This window comes from Glycine max, chromosome 2, assembly GCF_000004515.6.
Source record: "Glycine max cultivar Williams 82 chromosome 2, Glycine_max_v4.0, whole genome shotgun sequence".
In the NCBI taxonomy this organism is placed as follows: Eukaryota; Viridiplantae; Streptophyta; class Magnoliopsida; order Fabales; family Fabaceae; genus Glycine; species Glycine max.
The window spans coordinates 49,765,695-49,788,273 of NC_016089.4; the positions used below are offsets into that span (position 1 = coordinate 49,765,695).

Genomic DNA, 22,579 nt, shown 5'->3' on the forward strand with positions numbered 1-22,579 from the left:
ATCGCGGAGGCCGAGCATTTCGTTGAAAAGGGAAATGATGGCTTTGACGGTGATGATGCCATCGTTGGAGGCGGAACGGAAGATCTTGGCCCATGGAGATGGTGCAGTCGCTGCGATAGTTCTCGAAAGCATCGGAGTGGAGGAGGATCTCCACCACTGCCATGCGGCCTCAACCATCTTCTTTTCAATTTTTCTATTTCTCTTTATATCAAATCATACATTAAAAGATGCATTAATGCTCCTATGCTATTTGAATTTGACACCTTTAGAAAAAAAACAAAATGAATAAATATATGTACGATAAGTGATATAATTTGATATATAAGAAAAGAGAGATAAAAAAAATAAAAATAATCAATTAGGTGCATATAACATTTGGGTGTAAAAAAATTGAAACTCGATCGTCTAAATTATATTACCTATAAAATTTATAATTTTTATATTTTTATATTTTTCTCACTATGTGTCCATCTATAATTTTTCTTAAATTTATGCATTGATATCAAAGTAAAAATAAAATTTTTACAACAACTAAAACTAGATAAAATTACAAAAACTTAAAATATATTTAAGTTTTTTTCTTTCAGTTATTTATGTTATCCACTTCTCTCTTTCATCTCTCTATAGATGTAGATTGGCACATGGATATTAATTTAACTTCTTTTTTCCTGTTCATGTTACGTATGATTACACTTCTCTCTTTAATCTCTATTTTGTTGATTATATATATAGTTTCTATATGTTATTGTGAGACCATAAGCTGTTGTGGGTGTTGAAGAGTAATGGCACCCATCTAACCTGTATGATAAAGAAAGATTGCTCAAAGTCAAACCACCCTTTTCAGAATCAAAACCGCACAACACTCTGCAAGTGCAAACCAAGGACAGCCGAGATTGAACATTTTTCAGCAACCTCGACGACGCTCCTATTGTGTAGCATTTTTCTTCAAAATACGTTGTAATCTCACGGATTAAACAATCTGTAAGAAAATACATTATGGATTGTATAATCCGTAATGCATATGCTATTACGGATTGCATACTCTATAATATGGATCAACTATTCCGTAAGTATATATTAATAACTACGAATTATGAAATCCGTAGCAACATATATACATTATGAAATGCATAATCCGTAATAGTGTATGCATAACTACACCAAAGATGGCAATATTAGGGACCGCCCTGTCCAATAATGTTGCATGCAAAAAGGGTAGAGGACCAATGTGGGAGCCAACAGGGATTTAATAACAGCATTGATTACGATTATTAATGGAGGCAGCGAGGAAGCAATTTTTATGGGAGATAAATGCCATTCAATGATTGGGTGATGTGGGGATTTTACACCGGTTTGAGGATAGGATATTAGGATCTCTTTGGTTAGTTAATATTTTCTCTATTTGCATGGAGTAAGTAAATATGAGCTTACCTTTAGAGGTTAATATTGGCTGTGACTGTGATTGTGTAAAGATACCCTTTTTCTAGTACTCATGGTACCCAGATTTTAATATATTTCTTATTGCCGATTTTTAAAAAAAAAATGTTCCACGCACCGCAATTGCCTCTGCCTCCGTCCTCGTCACGGTCGTGCAACAACACGTCGTGGTGGTGGTCTCAGTAACCGCAATTGCCTTAGAGAGAGGAAGAAGGGATAAGGGCATTTTGGTCCATCCAGGTCTCAAATTTTATTTATGGTATGCACCAACAAAAAATGAGATGCATTGGCTTTCCTCAATGTCAATGCAACTAAATCCAATTATCTTATTATTACAACCCACTGTTTTCCATGGCTTCAGAGAACACCTTCAGTTACTAAATTATATAATTATCATTCTGTAACACATTTATATGACCATTGCAGAGAACATCTTCAGTTACTTCGCTTTTCATGATCATCTTGGTCTAGACCGAATCAAGTGGATCTACTGTTTCAAAATTATCGCATTATAGAAGCAGAATGGTCCCATCCCATATTAGATTGTCAATCGATGAAAACAAGTATGAAATTTTCCATAAAACTACATCTTTCGTTACTTTTGATAATCCATTTTACTTTTTGCCTAGAAAATTACAACAAAAAATAGGGGTATCATTAACTGTTTTGTGATTTTGATCTTCTGTAATAACATTGAATTGTGAAAAGAGTAATTTTAAAACATATATTAAACAACTTTTCAATTAGACAGTTCGTCTAAAAGATTCTGTTTGTCGTGAATCTTAAAATGCCCAATATTTAATAGTATCTTTCTATTCATCCAATGTTGTTGTGGGGTACATTGCCAACAAAACTTGTATAGATTGTTTGTTACAGCTGAAACACCGGGTGGCCGATATTTGATTGCGATGGGATATGCTGGCCCATGTGAGAGAGGAAATCAATCCTTGTATTAAAATTGTATGGGTAATTATTTATTGTGATGGGATATTCGTATGTTTTCATGAGATTTTGAAAATTCATCATTATTTATATCTTATTTTGGTAAAAAAATCGTTTATTTAAATTATACTGTCATTTTGAGCTAACAACTGACTTTAGAATTCTTCATTGGTTTCTTACTTTTGTAAAAAAAAAAAAAACATTTATTTCAATTAATTTTAGCATCATTTTGCTTAAATGAATAATATTTGCACTACTAAAGAATATCCATTTAACATCATCAAATTAAATCGATTTTACCAAGTTAAAAACTAACAAAAAGATTTTAAAGCATCATGAAACACTAAAATGTCCAGCTAACTAATATGATGAACTAATTTGTTTTATCTTTTAGATTCGGGGAAAGATTTCCTGTTACTTTACAAGGCTGCAGGCAAATCCTACTGAGCAAACATTAACTTGATCAATTTCAAACAAACCAACTAATTAAAGTCTCTAACCTCAGTTTCTGGCCATCAAATAAACTCTAGCCTTTACAACAGAGCCATTTCGAAACTTAAACCCGGGACTAACTGAGAAACCAACAACCGTTCCAGGTGGCACCCTCCCGCCAGCAAATTTGACCACAGTCTCCATGTAACGAGGGTGAAACTCAGCTCCACTACTTGCCTCAAACTTACTTGGCAGAGGATCAAACGAGAACGCTAGCAAATGAAGCAACCACACTCCCTTTGCCACCCCCAAAAACTCTTTGTAAAACCGAGTCCTTGGATGGTTCCCCTCAGAGACTAGACTGTGCTGCACCAAATCACCAAACAGTGACTCCTCCATTTTGGGGTGCACAACCGAAAGGTACTTGTTGGAGCAGAATTTGCCAAAATGGCACGTTGGTAAAACTCCGAGGAGCTCAGAAGGGTCCGTGGACTTCATGTCGTGGTATTGGCTGAAGCAATCGCGGCGAAACTGAGCAGGGTTGAGGAGGGAGGAGAGGGTGTTATTGTCCATGTAGAAACTCTCGTGGTCGAATCCTTGGAACATTTTGCGGAAGATGTAGGATTCAAGGGCGTACTTGGCGTGAAGAGTTGAGACCGTAGTGGTGGAGGTGGCAGGATTATTATAGTATTTGTCAGAAGCTGCTTCGATGGAACGAACTGCGGCAGCCATGTCCCATTTTGCATCCTGCATGAGCGACAAGAGTAGAGATGTGAAGGACTTTGATGCTTCCTTTACTTGAGCCATTGTTGCTTCCAAGACTTCTGGGGATGGTGCTGCTACAAACCCTGCCTCTATTTCATGATACCAATTGGTAGGGTAGAAGATATAAGATGCTCTTCTTTTTCTAGACTTTGAACACAGTTTTTATTTTAATATATGTAAGAAAAAAAAAAAAATTAACAATAATTTGTTTTAACAAAATTACAACTAATTAAGAAAAAAAAAAGAGTATGAAATATTATTGTATGATTTGAGACTATAATGTGTCTGAAAAAATTATTACATGATTTCATATCATTATATCAATTTTGATGGGATATAATTGAGTTATATTAATGCTTCTTTTTTTTTTTATACTAAAAATTGACCCGTATAATAAGTTTTCATGTTTTCAATCACATAAAAAATGGTCGCCACAAGGAACCTTGATTTCTCTCATGTTTTACCTTGCATTTGACTATTGCAACCAAGCTTTCTCTTTGTGTAAGGGTGAGGCCTCCGAGCTTTGTTTTCATGACTTGTGAGGGTAGCAACACACCCAAGCTTCACTTTGTGCAAGTCCTTGGCCTTCACTTCCTTCTTCATCACTGTCTCGTAGGGCGCATTCCCTCCTCTCCTTCTTCTACCCTCATCTTCTTCAACAGTACTCACACTCCCATGGAACCCGTCCCTCAACAGAGCAAGCTTCTTCAGCTGCGCCACCACTGCCACGTCAGCCTCCCTCAAGCTCTGTGGGTCCCACGTGCAGTGTGCTTCCTGCAAGCTCACGTACGCACTCTTCATTGCCGATACCGCTTCGAACACCTCCTCCATTAACGCCCTCATCTGCTTCAATTTCTTTTCCTCTCTTGAAATTACCTTCAAACCCATCACCATCTTTTCTTCACCGTAATAACCTTGTTCGTCTTGGGGTTTGTTTCCAAATGAGTCGCTGTGGTATTCCTCCTCCCTATCGTCGGCGAATGAGTGGAGGAAGCAGGAGGTGGTGACCCTTTGGATCAGATCGGAGAAATTCGAAACCTTTCTGGTCATTGCTACGTGTTTGTGCGTGCGAGAGAGAAAGAGAGGAAGCAGAAGAATAAGTAAGAAAGAAGACGGTGGCAGCTGAGGTGGACCGCGGAGTGGGGTCAGTGAATTAATAATGCTGAACAAATCAAGCAATGGATGCTCAGAAATGTAACAAGAACCTGTCTTTTCACATGTGATTTTGGTGTTTATAAATACGGACTTTGTTTGCACTTATTTGTTATTTTAAGAAATTAACAAGATATTAATTTTTACTTTTAATATATTTATGCATGCTTTTATTAAAACCAAAGAATACTGTATTAATATTCAACATACTATTAAGTCATTGCCTAGAATTAAAATAATAAAAATATTCCAATTTATAGACATCAAAAGATTATTTTAGTCATTTTTTTTCTTAATTTCAAAGAAGCAAACCCATTTTTAGTGCTAAAGTAATCTTATTTTTTAAAGTTATTTCAAGTTACAGGAGTATAACACCAAAAACATATACTCGCTCTCTTCCGTCTTTATATTTATATAAGATACAAATTAAAAATGTAGCCTTTTTTTTTTATAAAGTCTAATCCAAAATGTTTTCTTCATTAGTTATTTTTCAGAGAATATCCTTAATTAATGTTAGACCAAGAACGACATGGCAATAAGAAAAGCATAACCCATTAATGATGGTTAGTTTTATTTATGGGATAGTTTTGAAAATATATATTCATTTAATACAAATTTAATGCTTTTAAATTAAATTAATTAATTTTTAAATCTTAAAAAATTAGTTAATTAAATCTTATAATAAGGACCAAAGGAAAGGAAGTATTTGATTCAATTTCTTAATCCTGATTAATTAGTTAATTGAATTTTATAATTAGACTTTAATCCTTATGAATTAGTAAATATTTGACTAATTAGTTGTTTAAAATTGTTCAACGAGATGATTCTCTTAAAGTGACTAACTTAAAAACGAGAATTTGCTTCTTAATAAGGTTTTTAGTCCAAAGAGCTTTTAGGAGTTATAAAAAGTTGACTATATTATACTATTATAAGGAAATATTGCACAAAAAGTTGTAAATGAAAGATAAATGGTTGAGAACCTGAATTACGCCGTATTTTTCAACTATTTATAGAGTACAATGGACATAAGTTGTTTCCTGTGATATAGCTATCCATGTCCAAAATTTATTAGCTTGTCTCGCTTCTAGGTTGTGTTCATTGTTTTCACCCCTTGTTAGCTGTGCCTCCATTCTGCTTCCAAAAGTTCGATTACAACGGTTCTCGTATCATAGAATTAATAGCCAAACCTTAACTGGTAACTTGGTGAAATCGTCCTTCTAGAGGGACTCCACAGGTGAATTGAACATGGAATTGTATTGAAAGAAAAGATTTAATCAATGCACTGACGCCATTCGCGAGCAAGATAATAAAGAAATTTTGCTACCCATTTTTAATAATTGCCACTATACTACGATTGGTGGCCTTTAAAGAAAGCAAAGCAAATTGATTTGCCAATCCAAAGTTCCAAGCCCATAACACCCAAAACTCCATAAATGAGAAACAATGCTTAATAAAAATCAAGAGGTGTACCAATTCCTCCACCTCAAAAAGTTATTAAGGAGTTCGGAATTATAATAGTCCCCATTAATTCACATTAATCCCATACTATTTAATATTTGTCCTCTAGCACCCACCAGTTCCATCAAGTCCGTGCTTGAAAGCTACAACCCATATAATTAATTAAGCTCGTGTATGTTAGAAGTCCATTCCTTTCCTTGAAGTCGTGATTCCTAAGTAGTAAATGAGAAGGCAACCTAGTACTAGTCAGTGCATAGGAAACTTTTAATTTAAAGAAAAAGTACAAGAATGCAGTGCCAACCATGTGATCAGCTTGCTATGGATCATGGATGCCACTCTTTTTTTCTTAACCGGGATATGTGTAAAATAACAATATACAAGGATGCCCTTGACTTTGAGGCATTTATTTATTTTACGTTATTTTCTTCTATTTCTAGCAATACCAAAGTGGAGTATTTATTTTCATATTTATTAAAAGGTTATGAAAAGAGATTTCGAAGTAACTTTTATTTGTCGCAAAGTTACATTCCTATTTTAGCTAACTTTTATTCTCACAAAGAAGAGTGGGAAGATGATATTCCTTAAAACAAACTCCCCCTAAGATAAGGGCACAATAAAGATGCACATCCACAAGGGATACGCAAATCAGGCTAGCAAGAAGAAGGGGGATATGGATCACGTGATTCCCAAATGTGTAGCATATATTAACTACGTACCCACTTAAGCACCAAACGTCATAGAAAGCCTTGAATAAGTTCACTCACTATCAGTCCAAACGAACTGTTGTTTTGTATTTTGAATACAATGAATGGCCATCTAAATTTTCTTTTTTACTTTTTGGGCTTTTTGCCCCAAAGTCGGCCCAGCATTTTTATCATTGTTTTATAACGAGGAAAAATAAAATAAAATAATTGCCAAGCCTTTTCAGGTGCAAGCTACCCTATTTTAAATGGTTATACTTAGTAAACTGTAGCTAGCCATAGCATATTATAGTTGTAGTAGTATTGAAAATTGGGGTAACACAAATACAATGGAAACATTTAAGAAAAAAGAAAATGTTGAAAAATTGAGAATGATATACCTAGAAATTAGAAGAGACCGAGACAAATGCAAGGGGATGAGATCTGAAGTGTCGCACTGTGAGCCAAGTGACAGTCTGAACGGTGCTCATTCAGCCTGTCCCTTTCATCTCCTTCGAATAAAAGAACGGTTCAAATTGCGAAATCGTTTTGGAAAAACCAAAACCCCTTCCCTCAGTCTTGCCCCCCTATAATTCGTTCCTTCCATTTGCATCTCTATTTCTTTGTCATATTTTTAAATTAAAAAATCATCAATCAAATATGTAATAATATCTCCACTACACGGCACATACACATAGTAGCTAACACCATTTGCATATTAAAGAGAGTCACAAGCCAATTCTGAACCACACACTCACTTATTTGTTTCTTTCAACTCACTCACAGAGTAATGGCATCCATGGCGGCTATAGGTTCTCTGAATGTTCCTTGTTCTGCTTCTTCGCGTTCATCGAATGTGGGAAGAAAAAGCTTTCCACGCAGCCTTTCATTCTCTGCATCACAACTTTGTGGAGACAAGATTCACACAGATTCAGTTTCATTCGCACCAAAAATCGGTCGCAATCCTGTAATTGTTACCCCTAAAGCAGTTTCTGATTCCCAAAACTCCCAAACCTGTCTTGATCCCGATGCTAGCAGAGTGCGTTCACCTCCATTTTCTTTCTTTCCTTGTTATTACATAAAATTAGTGAGAAATTTGAAATCCCCATTCTTATATTTCTTAGGGTGTACTTGTTGATCAAATTAGAAACATGAATTTTTTTTTTTTTAGATCACAATAGTGAATTTTGATCGTGCGATATTTGATTGATTCTGGTTCTGATTGTGATTGCAATTTGAAAATGTTTATAGAGTGTGCTTGGCATTATACTTGGAGGTGGTGCTGGGACTCGTCTTTATCCACTGACCAAGAAGAGGGCAAAGCCAGCTGTTCCTCTTGGAGCTAACTATAGGCTAATTGACATTCCTGTTAGCAACTGCTTGAATAGCAACGTCTCCAAGATCTATGTTCTCACTCAATTCAATTCCGCCTCGTTAAACCGACACCTTTCTCGTGCTTATGCAAGCAACATGGGTGGCTACAAAAATGAGGGATTTGTTGAGGTTCTTGCTGCTCAGCAGAGTCCTGAGAATCCTAATTGGTTCCAGGTAATGACCACATTGCCTTGTTTGACTCTAAATTTTGATACCTCGCGATGATGACTTTTCTTGTCCCTTGATTTTATTTTTTAACAAACTTGGTGTGATCATTGCAGGGTACTGCAGATGCTGTCAGGCAGTATTTGTGGCTTTTTGAAGAGCACAATGTTTTGGAATTCTTGGTTCTGGCTGGTGACCATTTGTATCGAATGGATTACGAGAAATTTATCCAAGCGCATAGGGAAACTGATGCTGATATCACTGTGGCTGCATTGCCAATGGATGAAAAGCGTGCCACTGCATTTGGCCTGATGAAGATTGATGAAGAGGGGCGTATAATTGAATTCGCCGAAAAGCCAAAAGGAGAACAGTTGAAAGCTATGAAGGTAAGCCCATATAACATGTATTATATGTTGTTATTTATCTGGAAATTATTACCTGAGCAATTGCTTAAAAATGCCACTAGGTTGATACTACAATTTTGGGTCTTGATGACGAGAGAGCAAAGGAATTGCCTTATATTGCTAGCATGGGTATATATGTTGTTAGCAAAAACGTGATGTTAGACCTGCTCCGTGAGAAGTTTCCTGGTGCAAATGACTTTGGGAGTGAAGTGATTCCTGGTGCTACTTCTATTGGAATGAGGGTATGTGTTCCTTCTGGTTATTTAATATTACGAAAACTTTCTTGTCATTTTCTTGCATAGCAAAATTTAGCATGCAATTTTTTAGAATGTTGTATGGCATGTTTGTGTATATTCACAGGTGCAAGCTTACTTGTATGATGGCTACTGGGAAGACATTGGTACAATTGAGGCTTTCTATAATGCAAATCTGGGAATCACCAAAAAGCCTGTGCCTGACTTCAGGTAAATTATATAGGCTATTTAATATATCCATCATATTGACAAATGTATTTCAACGGTAGTATATTGTGGTTCTGATGTTTATGTGTTCATGCATTTTGGCATATTGATTGCAGTTTCTATGATCGTTCATCTCCAATCTACACCCAACCACGATATTTGCCTCCCTCTAAGATGCTTGATGCTGATGTCACTGATAGTGTTATTGGTGAAGGATGTGTGATTAAGGTAAGTATTTCAGAACCTTCACATTCTACTGATCTGCTCTATAAATGAGATTTATACAATTCTTAACAAAGATGTCAAATATAATGAGATTGATTTATTTATAGGAAACTAACTTTGTATTCCATATTTTGTTCCATAGAACTGCAAAATTCACCATTCTGTGGTTGGGCTGCGATCTTGCATATCAGAAGGTGCAATTATTGAAGACACGTTATTAATGGGGGCAGATTATTACGAGGTAATAATGTGGTTAAACAACTTGGCCAGTTACGCCTAGTATTTCCAAGTTTTAATAGCCAAGTTTTCACGTGTGAAAGTGGTTGAAACACTTGGATATTCAATTCATCGATTATAAGTTTGCAATTGCATGTGAATAAGGTTAATAGGATTGACTTTAGTTAGACTAGCAGTCCTAACTGCAACATTGGTTTTCTGATCGTTGTGTTCCAGACGGAGGCTGATAAGAGGTTTCTGGCTGCTAAAGGCAGTGTTCCAATTGGTATAGGCAGGAACTCTCATATCAAAAGGGCAATTATCGACAAGAATGCTCGAATTGGGGAAAATGTCAAGGTTATAACATCTTCGATCTTTAATTATATACAATTCTGTTCCTTGTTTTACATTCTAAAGCCATTTTTTTCTCAAGACAACAGGTGAGGCGCGGTAGCTTAGGTGATTTTGGTATTGTTTTTTGAATCAAAAATGGAGTTTCACCTCAATAACTTACACAATTAAGGTTGATGGTTATTGAAGTCAAGCTCTAATTATGATTGAAGAAGAGTATCAAAACCACTTAAGAAACTATCTCTTTTACTATATTAACATTGATTGACAAGTTTTTGGTTATGTCCAATAATTGATAATTTTAGTAATGATTGCATATTTAATTATAATTTTTGTTTGATTTTCTTTCTTTTTAATTAAAGATCATGTTAGATTTGTAATTAAATATGAAATCTAAATCATTAATTTTTCTAATGATTGTGGTTAATTATTCTCTTTTCTCACAATGATACAATAATCAAGACTTTTAAGTGATCATGTGACTACTAGCTAACTTTTAATCTTGACCATTTATAGATCTCATTTTTAAGTGATCATGTGACTACTAGCTAACTTTTAATCTTGACCATTTATAGATCTCATTTCTCATAGTAAAAAAATAGTTTTCATTTGATACGTCTATTATATGTTTGTGTGAACATATCGTTCGAGAAAAGAATAAATATTGACTCAGTAAAAAAAAAAGAATAAATATTGACCTATATATCTCTTGAATGATCAAAGATTAAAAAATACAAGTCTTGTGTTTTTTTTATAAAAAAAAATCATGTTTTTTCAAAAAACTTTTAATCTCGATCGTGAGAATGATCACTCATATACAATTGTATGACTTGGATTTGCTCTTCATTGGGATAAAAATGGCTTTCTCACTAAATATATCCATATTTTCATTCATGTGACATGTTACGAGATATTTTAAATCTAATCTATCGTTTGTTTCCAATTCTCAGATTATTAACAGTGACAATGTCCAAGAAGCTGCAAGGGAAACAGATGGGTATTTCATAAAAAGTGGGATTGTCACAGTAATCAAGGATGCTTTAATTCCTAGTGGAACAGTCATCTAAACACCACCACCACCCCAAAAAATTTCTTGTACCCCAAATCCTAATGGTGACTGCAAAGCTCATTACCACCGCTGGAGAGTTTATCAAGCTATGCTTCCTCGTCTAAGATAGGCTTTTGTGTTTCATGATATTTATTTTTGGGCAGTGGCTTGTAAATTATAGCGGGAGAGAAGGCCCGCTATGAGCAATCACGCTGTAAAGTTCATTATTCAATTGAATAAAAGTTTCTTCGTTTCGTACTAATTACAATTGAATCAAAGATGGCTGGCAAAATCAAAAATGCAAATAATTACTAGAGCGCCTAAAACACTATAATATTCCGCCTATGTTATTTGGGACGTCCTCATAATCAGAGCAAGGTGGCCTCCATCAAGGTTTTATCATCTTAAATAATTGAAATATTATTATAAGTAAATATAATATTGCCATGTTAAAAAGTAGAATTTAAATTATATTGTGAGAAAGTATTTGAGGAAGCGTTACAAAGATATCGAAAAATCTTAGATTAAGGAAACAGCAAATTCTATACGGCCCAATTCGGTGATCCAATATCCCCGTCCAACAATCATTCGCCACTCTATCCAAAGATCATATTGAAAAAGAGGGAAAATTTTCTAACAAGTTAACAAGTATTTAATCCTATAAAATAAAAATTTATTGAAAAATAAAAAACAAATATTTATAGTTTTTAGGGGTCAAATAAGTATTTAATCCTATAAAATTTACTTATTGTCTATTATGAAACTTTTGAAGCATATTTAATATAGTACTTTTTAAATTGATTTATGAGATATATCATATACTAAATAGTTGTCTAATTCTTTATTGATTTTAAATCTAAACCTGTAATGTAATCTTTTGTTTATTCTAGGTTTTCTTTATAGTTTTTAAGTTATGATAAATAAAAAAAAGGTTATATAATATTAAAAAATAATAGTTACGTTTAATTAAAAAATCATGAATACTTATTTTATTTCATGTCAGAGACCGCTCTAAACCTTTTTCCTTTGACCCATTTGACTTGGCCTTTTCTCTGTGTATGGACTGCAATACGATATCCGTGTTGGTCTATTGTCTGTTCTGATTTTGAATGTTCATAGTGTATGTAAAGACTGTACTTGGTGTACCTCACTCTGTAAAATGAATTGAATTGAATAGTATAAACAATTTATGTAACTGTCATTTTTTTCTCTTGTCATGCGAACGAGGAGTACGATAAATTTGGCTCCGAATTTTAACTTTCTTGTTAAGTACAAAGTTTATAGTAACATTTTAGAAGCCAAACAGTACTATCATCTTTATTTGTTATGTTGCTTTGAACTATATAAACCAATTAATAATAAAACAACATTATGTTTTTCTTGTTTTATTCTTTTACAAATTTACGATGCAATACCTTTTATTTAAAAACTAAATGCGTGTTTGGTTTCATATTTGACATTCAGATTTAGAAGAAAAATCTTATAAAAAACATGCACAAACAATTATTAGTTTCCCTTGAGATTCACGTTTTACAATTTTTAACGTGTTCCAAACATATTATAAGTCTATGTTTATTTTGATATTATAAATTATTTTTAATAAAAACACAATTTAATGTGAAATTATAGTTTAAGTACATTTTAATAGCTTAAAATTAATTTTATCAAAATTAATCCTACTTAATTTTATAACGAACAGTCACAAATTGACGAATACATCGTGACAAAATAAAGAGTGTTCTTTACATATATACCATGTAGTACGTATTCCGATATCACACATATTAAAGTCTTAGCTGTGCTACAAGGATCCAACAAAAATAAAATAAACCTATGGTACTTCCACTAAATTGACAAATACATTGATGACAGAATAAAGGAGTGCTGTTTACGTAAATAGAAAGTCATAGTACGCCAATATTCTAGTTTTAGCTATGCTACTACCACTATATGACAAAAACTTATCATTGTGCGTAGAATAGATGAAAGTGACTCTGAACATATGAAAACATTTGACAATTTTATATTAATACACAAAGGAAAAAATAAATCATTATTTTGTATTTACAAATAATACTTAAATGGTCATTTTGATAGAGAATGAAAAAGAAAAAGAAAAGAAGAGAAAATTTGAATGAGTCTCACACCTTCATCACAATTTTGAATTAATTGATTGATACACTTTGTGATTAATAATAAAATAAATGTTAAAAGTGTTGCAAGAATATTAGTTATGAAATTAAAAAAACATAAAATAGAAGTGGATTGGTAAAGGCGAAAAAGAAAAAGAATAGTAGTAGTATAAGTATGAATGAGAGAGACAGACGCTCTCTAGTGCCTAGTCTCTCCCCAGCCAGCCCTGCTTGTCTTGGCTCCACCTTCTCTTAAGAAATCTAATCTTTTTTCTTCATCCTTCTCATTGGTCTTTACAATCCCTATTGCCTCTCCTCTCAACTCTCACCTTGCATTGCATCTTCCCACCACTCACAAAACTACATGTGTGTTTTAATAGGTATTACCAAAAGTGATTTTCAAGTAATATAATTTCATATTTCAATATTTTTATTATAAAATCAACTTAAAATTAAAATTTTAGATATTATGTATAAGATATTGAAAATTACTTCAATCATAGTTAATTTAAAATTCATAATTAATTCTGAATTATTTTCTAATATAAAATTAAGTATATAAAAATATATCCAAGATTAATAATAAAGTCAAAATTAATTTCTCAAACATGAAACCAAATCGGCAATATACCACCCACCGTTAAAAGATCCACAACAACAACTGGGATATTGTATTTAAATTGTAGTGATAAATTTTGATACCAATATTACATTAACCTTAATAAAATTGGATTCTGATCGCTTTAAGTCAAGTTTTGAGTTTGTACTTTATAAATATAGTTTTAAGTCAAAATAAGATGTATCATTGAACTTTAGATGACTTAAATGTAAAATTAAATATTACATTTTACTAGATGAATTTTAATTGAATAGATACATTAAAAGTTGTTTTTATTTCAACTTCCAATAGAGCTTATTTATTATAGTTGGTGGTAATTTTCAATGTAAATAGAGAAATACAACACATAAAGAGAGGGAATCAGTGAGAAGAGAAATTGTGAAACAAAGTCACTTTGTTGAGAGAAGAATATTTTTGTGTGAGAGCATTGAATGAGCTACTCGGGTTTGTAGAGTGATACACTATTCTGAGTAGGTTATAATCTTGTAATCATTTTTGTGATAGTGAAATATTTTTTTTTAGTCGGTTCTGTGGACATAAGCAAGAGATGTCAAATCATGTAAATTATTTTTGCCTATAGTGTAATCTTTGTTGTATTCTCACTATCTTTTATTGGTGTGGGTAATTTTATTTGCGAGAGCGTTAATTACCCAACAACAAAAATTGATGCACAGAACCTTATATTAAATTAATATGAAATTTAAAATCTCATTTTCAATATAAAAAAATGTGTTACATAATTACTCTATTAGAAAAAATAAGAAAAATTTGATAAACAATTAAAATCCTACTTGGGTTAGTTGTAGGTGTTCTTTTTTAGTCTTTAAACTTCAAATTGAAAATAAAATTTATTTGGATAAAAAAAGAATGGAAAAAGATTGTTAAATAAATTTAAAAATGTTCTAGTTTTAATTTTTTTAGAAATTATCTCATATTCTTTGATATTTTCCTCCGCCCCTCCTCACCTCTCACTAGTATTCAATTTAATACATAAAGGTGGTAAAATAGTTCGAATCAATTTACCCCACCTGAACCCACGTGTTGAGAAATATATGGTTAAACTTTAAATTTTGATTGTGAATTAATTTGAGCTTTTTTATTAGGTTTAGGCCACAAAAGTCCAAATTTAATAAATTTTCAGTGCAATTGAACCTCATTTTAGAAACTCAAATTGAATTTTGGCTTTTTAGCTCGACTTGTTATAGATTGTAACTCATGTTAAGCAAGTGAATGACCCAACTTGAAGCACGTTTAATGAATTGTAGCCTTAAACTTAAAATTTGAGTACAAATTAAATTTAGTTCTTTTAGCTTAATTTAATCATGGACCAATATGGACTTAACCTATAAAAAATCTATACAAACTGATATTTCAATAGACTTGGACATTAATTATTTTGCAAGTCTTAAATCTAGCTAAACTGTTGGTTTGACCCTTTGTAGCCACAGCTAACTTGATCTCAATTAATGCAATGTGTAGATTGATACTTAAATTTTGAGTACAAATTAATTTAGGTTGTTTTAACATAATCTAGTCTTAATTAGCCAGCAAAAAGCTTATGCAAAACAAGCTTCCACCAACCCAGTCCAGTTAGCAACTAACTTGACCCAAAGATGCCCGATGTATATAGGAATCGAACTTAAATTTTTTAGTATGAATTAAATTTGGAACTTTTTACATTAATCTGGTCATGACTCAATCTAAAAAAAAAGTCATGCGTATATGCTTTTGTTGGATTTTGGCCTCATTTTAAAAAAAATGAATTGAATATAAGTTTTTTTTTTTTTTAACTTACCACTATATCCCATAACTTGCATCAAACTTGCAACATGTGTGATGTGTGATTGTGTAACCCTTTCTTGTTTGATGAAATGCAAACTTAAGCTTTAAATTTTGAGTACAAATTGAATTTTTGGATGGTTCAATAAATGTATGTTTCGGGCTTAGCTCACAAAGGCCCAAAAAACTTAAATATTAACTTAAATTTTATAAACTTTAAACAAAACATTATCACAAAGGGAACCTAAATTCAAGCACGGATCTACCCCTCCGGAATTATATATTGGAATACATATTTAGTCTATCAATAAGTGGTTGTTAGTTCTAGTAAAATCGAGTTTATTTATTTATTAATTAAAGTTTTGAATTTAAATTTTATAGTTAAAAAAACTTAATTGTATTTTATATTTTATCTCAATAAATAAATTTGATACCTTTTATCACTAATTATTAAAAAACTTAAGCAATTTATTGTCTATTATTTATCAGTTAATAAACATAAAAATTGAGGTAAAATTTATAAAAAAATAAAGAATTAGAGTAAAAAAATCGTTAAAAATGAAAATGGGTGTAAAATTTGCCCAAAAGAAAATTAGGGATAAAAATGATAATTATGTTAAGAATAAAAGGATGAAATATAAAATTTATAAATTTCTTAAAAATTAAAGATAAGATGTGTAAAGTTGATAAAAAATTTTAAAAAATTAAAAATAAAAGATATAATTATGCCTTAAAAATGTGAATGATTATCCAGAAAATACATAATTATATATATTAATATTATTGTTATGGATAGTTGTTTCCCGCATGGAACTCCTGTGTGGCTATGAAAGCTGCTCACGAGATGCATTTCAGTGGTCAAGACTCGAGTGATCATATTTTGATTCTTTTCAAATGAAAGAACGATTCGATGGGTACGTAAAAAGAAAAAAAAATACTTTTCACACATGACTGCACTTGCCTCTATCAATATCGTACTTTTTTCAACAGAATAAAGTTTAGATTCAGAAAAAACTCGTCGCATATGAGAGTAAAATAAAAGGTTAATTATATTTATTTTTCTTTTAACCTGTTTCCAAAATAAAATAACTTTAACAACAAAATAAATTCACAGGGATGCGAAGGTTCAAATCTTTATTCATCTATTTAAAAAGAAATAAATGTAATTAAGCAAGGGTTAGATATTAAGTAAATATAAGATGGTATGTATAAGTGTAAGTATGTGTATGTAGTGTTGTTCTGTCTAATGGATGAAAACAATATATTTAAATGTGAAAGAAATATCGCTAGACTCGTACATCAATCAGAGTAAAATTGATTTTAAGTTTAATCAATAATTTTAATTTTTGTATGCATAAGTTTGACGACATTGCTTCCGCATTTGAAGCAATGAGAAAACAAGAAAAAGTAACTTTCACTTAACTGGGCCTTCAACATGGAGAGAGAGAGAGAATGGACTTGCATTAGAAAATTAGTTTCAAACATATACTAAATTTTGGACATGTAATTGTGTTAGATATTCCTAGGAAGAATTTATTATGTGTAATAATATTACTTGATTTGAATATAATTATGTTTTATGAAAGATATATTTAGTACGAAAAAATTAAAAGAAATAATTATAAAAAATGAAAAGTTTGAAGTGAGAGTTTCATATAAAATCAGTTTTTTTAAAATACAGGCTCACACAATATAATTGTATTTAAACTTAAATACTTAAGAAAATGTACTTTTATGAGTTGTGTCACGAAAAAAGAATGACTGTGAAGGGGGCATGAGATTACGTTGTTTGGAGGTATTTAGGATGAGATATATATGGCTGACCCTTCACCCAAGAGAAAAGAGTATAGAATGGAATTTCAATTTCCCATTTTTAATTTTGTTTTTTCTCTTGTGGATGTGGTATTGCTATACGTATGGGTTTCTTCAAGATTTATGCAGGATCTAAAGCTGCCTGAGCGGTAACTTTCTGATACGTTTCTTTGTCAATCAATATCTTTATTTTCCATTGTGTACCTTTGCTTTTCTGGGTTTTATTCAATTGGATACGTAGAACTAGAATATAAAATTTTAAAAAAAATCAAGTAGATATACCTATTCTTGTTTTCTTTTGAATTTATACAGCACTTAAAAATTCTAATTTTTAAATATGACGTTTATTGATGAATGTGTTCATCAATCATCACCACTATTTTGAGATTAAATTTTTGAATGGAATATTTTCAAACGCAAGTCATGTTTCAATGGAGTATCTATAAGAACTTTGAGGCCAGTATACAAAAAGATTATAAATATTAGAGGAAGTACTCCATATTCTAAAGGATATATTTATATATAGTGTAGAATGCATTGGGGGAGATCGAGGAGTAGATGGAAATTATTTGGTTATATATCGACTATATCACATCATATTTAGGGTGTTGCGCTAATCATATTAGTGTGTTGTGCTAATAGTATTGCTAGTAATATCCACATATTGTTTGTCATGACATGTTCTCATGAGATTTGAAGGATGTGCATTTACAAAACAACTTTAATATTGAGAGGATGGTACAATCGTAGCTAAATCCACAAATGTATCGAAGGTCATTGCAAGTAATAATTAAAATGCTAAAAGACTTTTTAGAGATTAGTTAAAGGATGCTTCGCAATTTATCAAGACCATTCTAATAAGAACCGAAATGAATTATTTATAATTGATTAGATTAAAAAAGAATTTAAATTAAAAAAAAGTGTTGAAGTTTTAACTTTTAGGTTTTCTAATTTAGCGCGTACGAATACGAGAAAAAAATGGTTTAATTCAAATGGGGGAAACATTGGGATTACAGTTCGTTCTATTTCACTATAAACTCCTAGCTAATTTGAGTTCTTAATTCAATTTTATTCCCCCCTTTGTGTACTAAATTTTTTAATTTATTGAAATCTCAATTCCTTGAGCGATTAAACCTTTACCTTAGTTAACAAGTTTAATATCTTATGTAAAACTACACGTGAATAAATATTAAGATTAAAAATCTTCATTCGTTTAGAACATCTAATAACTATCCTTAACCAAAATAATTCGTAGGTTTGTATCTCAAATAAAAAGTGTCAAGCAAGTATCAGACTTGACTGAAAAGTAAATGGAAAAATGCAAATTAAAGGCTGTTAGATAGTAACCACACTTTTTTTTTCCTCAGAGAAACTAGCCAAACTTTGACAAAGAAACGTAAATGATTGAAGTGTATAAAGTACTGGAGAGGTCTCAAGTTTTGACAAAAAAATGTTTGAAAGTAAAAAAGGTGTCAAGCAGGTAACGATTTTTGACAAACAGATCAAATGAATAAAATGAGGAGTTTGCTTGTTAATATATTTTAATATACATTTTTTTGTAGATGAATGAAATTTATATTCGTTTTACTTTTCATTCATTAATTTATACTTTTTATTAATGAATTTTATATAATTTTATCTATTAATAAAAAGTAAAAACTATACTAAAAAATGTGCTATTCACATTTGTCTTCCAGCTAGTTCTTTCATTATATCTAAACGAAGTTGGTCACAAAAGTTTGTCCGTAATAAAGTCCTTCATTCATTTTTGCACTGAAAATTCCCACAAGACAATATTTGAAGAAATTTTCACTTTGTGTATTTTAACAACTTTGTAATTATTTTTCATAACAGCAAAAGAAATATATATTTTCTTCATATAAATTGTCCAAAGCCAATGTTTAATTTCAACTGCTCTATCACAAACTTTGTCTTTTTTTTGTTAGTAAGCTAAAATGATCCGTGAAATAGTAATTTTTTCCTTACGCGATTAATATAAATTTGCAGCAGTGACAAATGGAGAACCTTAGTGTTGGTACTGGAATTTTTTTTTCTCCTTCAATAGAAATTTCAGGGAGACAAAGAGCAGAGGGTAAAGATGTTATTCTATTCAAAAGTTTCAAAGAATAAAAGGTAAAGGTGATAGGATTAGAATCTTGACTTCACCAAGATTTTCTAATGATGTAAAAGTGAAGAGACTAGGTCCAATAACGGACTTGAATAAGTAAAAAGGTCCAAGACTTTTTTCTTTCTAAAGGTTATATGTCCACATTCTATTGAAACCTCATTCTGATCAATATAAGTAAACAAGGTACAGAAAAAATTAAGAGCATTACAATAAATCAGGAAACCTTTGTTCTCTGTCCGTGTACTTACACTCAAGAAAACTCAAAGCAAAGGGGAAATATAAAGGACATTGGCCGCTAGAGTTGCAAAGTTATTGATCTTTTTGCTGTTATGCATGTGCTTGGAACATCAAAACCTGAAACCCCATTTTTTTTATTTTTCCAATACAACAAATTAAAACTATCATTGGAAAATATAACTTTTCCCCCCAATAGATTCTATACTCTAGACAGTCAATTGTGAACGGATAATAATCATTGCAAAAATGAGGCAGTAAATTCACGCTCACTTTTTTCACTAGTGTTGTGCTTTCCTTGAATGATCGCATTGCAAAAGTTAATTGTAATTTTCGGAATGAAAGACAGTCAAGTGTGGAAAGCAAGGCCAGTTAGATATTGCACTCTATTACCAGAGAGGTGCTAAAGGAGAAATCTTTGTTCTTTGAATTGTATGAGAATTGATCGTTATTAAATATTTCACTTAAAATTAACATATGATGCTAGTTAATTTAAGATTGTCAGAATTGGTATTAAGATAGCACATTGGAGATAATCAAAGAAATTAACTTCTCTCAATACATATCTTTGATAAACAAACTTAATATCAAATCCCTGATCATATACTTAACAAACAAGATTATTTGTTAATTATTTTATAACTAGTTTATATTTAGTATAGAATTTAGAGTTTATGGTTTATTAACAAGAGTTAAGAATGATAGAACAAATTGTTCATGAATTTATGATCAGTTTAATTTAATTTAGGTTTAATTATTTGTTTGGTTTTCTATTTTATTTTTTTAAGTGTAATTTAATTATATTATCATTAAATTTTTTAATTAGATCGTCTGTTTTTAAAAATATTTTAAGTATGCTCTTTTATTTTCAGATATTTCAATTAAGTCTTTTATTTTTATTTAAAATTTATTTGCCCATGATCGTGAAGATCAGGTCAAGTTAGTTGCATTGAATCTTCCCACCGAAAGTGGGGAATATGTGTCGAATCTCACCTCTCCTTGGTACAACTAAATCCCGACCCATTGTTCCATATGTGGAAAAAAATATATTTTATAAAAAGTGGATAATTTTTAGAAAGAGAAATAATTATTATCGTTTGCTACTAGTAGTAGTACTTTTAACGCCCTCTCTCTCTCTCTCTCTAGCTCATTGGTCTTCTCTAACAAATGAACGCAAAAGCTAAATAATACTCTTGTAAGTTAAGTTGTTATTATTAATACAAAGGTGTTTCTTTTAAATTATGCCTCAAACACCGCCGACAATTTTGTAATACAAACATGCGCCTCATCAATTGAACTGAATTTACTTTTAGATTTTTAAGTAGTGATAAAATTGTATAATGCTTGTATTTATTTCATTTGGATTATTTTTTCATACACTTAAAAGATAAAAAATATTAATTAAATAATTTATTCTGAGTTATAAATATTTTATATAAAAAGTTATCTCACACGATAAAATAAATATTTTTCATTTAACTTTAAAAAAAAGATTTTTTATGCATGAATTAATTTGAACTTATGGTATATATATATATTGAAATTTTAGGAGATTCTTACAAAATACCAATAAATACCATAAATATATTATGTTAGATTATCAAGAAGAGTCTTAGAAATACTTAAATTCATAATGATTGATCAAACAAAGGTAACGAAATTTGAATTCATAGGTAATTTGTGATTTCATATTCTTCCTCATTCAGAACTTTTTTATTCTTTAATAAGACCTTCTCAACTCTTCAGGGAGAAGATTAACTATATGTGACGGTTTGGTATATTGGAATCATAACCTTCATAGTATGTTAACCTAATTTAATAGGGTTCTCATTATCTTTCAATGAATAAACATTGACATCTAGTTCATATCATTTAATTTAATTGTTTAACGTGCTCACTTTAATTGATCATATAAAATAAAATTCACTAATAAATAACTAATATAATTATCTTATAATATTAATCCACATTAATTATTAGAATAGAAAATTCCAACAATATATTCTAGCAAGTATGGTGACAAATTAAATTTGATTGTGTAAGGAGTCCATTTAACCTATTTTCTTAATTGGGTTGAGACAAAAGTATCAATTCATCAACCTGTTTTGGTTTGTCAAAAAGTGAGTTTATAGTTGAGGACACGAGTCAATGTGTTCCCTCTATAACTTTTTTTTTGAATTAGATAAAAAATTATAAAATATTAATATAAAATTTTGGATTTTTATTTTTCTTTTTATAAGAAAGTAGTGTTGTGTTTAGAAATTAATACTATATGTTAGGAGATATTTTTATTTTTTATTCTTTAGATTTTTAATTTTTTTTATATTTTTGTGAGTCAATCCTTAAGCCAAGCAAGCTGGTATTTTTCAAAGTGTATATTAAAAATAAGCCAACTCCATTCCGGCCTGTTTTTGGCAGATTAACAGCGGAGCAAACTAAAATGGGTCGAGTTGTCCATTTTACTACCCTTACTTATAGATATTTACAAAAAAAAAAAAAAAAACTTATTCAAACAATCGGTTTATCAATTTTATAAATATCTACCAAAAAAAATTTATCCAAACAATCTGTTTATACATAAAACTGATTGGAGATAAAAAAAAAAAATGACAAGTTCTTATGTTTTATAAGACTATATGATTAACAAATTAAAAACAAAGTATGGTTTTGTTGTGAACAGGGAAAATAAAGTCTATTTGAGTGTGAATTTTTTGACACCTACAAATTTCAAATACCTAGTTAATATTTTTATTTTTTCTATTATT

The 22,579-nt window shown here is 31.0% G+C and overlaps 2 protein-coding genes across 3 annotated transcripts; one reads left to right on the forward strand and one right to left on the reverse strand.

Annotated features, from left to right (window-relative positions):
- Positions 1-2,731: 2,731 nt before the first annotated feature.
- On the reverse strand, positions 2,732-4,782 carry LOC100780566 (protein GRAVITROPIC IN THE LIGHT 1). Of its 2 annotated transcripts, none has more exons than XM_006575668.4 (2): positions 4,041-4,780; positions 2,732-3,665 (listed from the first exon to the last, which is right to left on the reverse strand). In XM_006575668.4, the coding sequence occupies exons 1-2, from the start codon at positions 4,624-4,626 to the stop codon at positions 2,881-2,883; spliced, it is 1,371 nt and encodes a 456-aa protein (XP_006575731.1). In that variant the 5' UTR covers positions 4,627-4,780; the 3' UTR covers positions 2,732-2,880. The 2 variants fall into 2 exon arrangements, with proteins under 2 accessions (XP_006575731.1, XP_040865793.1); XM_041009859.1 differs by having other exon boundaries at positions 2,739-3,659; positions 4,041-4,782.
- A 2,523-nt stretch (positions 4,783-7,305) lies between these two features.
- Positions 7,306-11,372, forward strand: LOC100790187 (glucose-1-phosphate adenylyltransferase small subunit 2, chloroplastic). The gene is made up of 9 exons (XM_003519606.5): positions 7,306-7,905; positions 8,118-8,414; positions 8,522-8,791; positions 8,872-9,051; positions 9,170-9,273; positions 9,387-9,498; positions 9,638-9,736; positions 9,949-10,068; positions 11,013-11,372. Exons 1-9 carry the CDS (start codon positions 7,657-7,659, stop codon positions 11,127-11,129), a joined length of 1,548 nt encoding a protein of 515 aa, XP_003519654.1. The 5' UTR covers positions 7,306-7,656; the 3' UTR covers positions 11,130-11,372.
- Positions 11,373-22,579: the final 11,207 nt, after the last annotated feature.

Excerpts from the sequence above, each read along its gene's own strand:
- LOC100780566 (XM_006575668.4), bottom strand. The coding sequence starts at position 4,626 with ATGACCAGAAAGGTTTCGAATTTCTCCGATCTGATCCAAAGGGTCACC. Across the intron at positions 3,666-4,040 it reads TTGCAATAGTCAAATGCAAG|AGGCAGGGTTTGTAGCAGCA; the intron begins GTAAAACATGAG and ends ATCATGAAATAG.
- LOC100790187 (XM_003519606.5), top strand. The coding sequence starts at position 7,657 with ATGGCATCCATGGCGGCTATAGGTTCTCTGAATGTTCCTTGTTCTGCT. Across the intron at positions 8,415-8,521 it reads AGAATCCTAATTGGTTCCAG|GGTACTGCAGATGCTGTCAG; the intron begins GTAATGACCACA and ends TGATCATTGCAG. Across the intron at positions 9,499-9,637 it reads GTGAAGGATGTGTGATTAAG|AACTGCAAAATTCACCATTC; the intron begins GTAAGTATTTCA and ends TTTGTTCCATAG.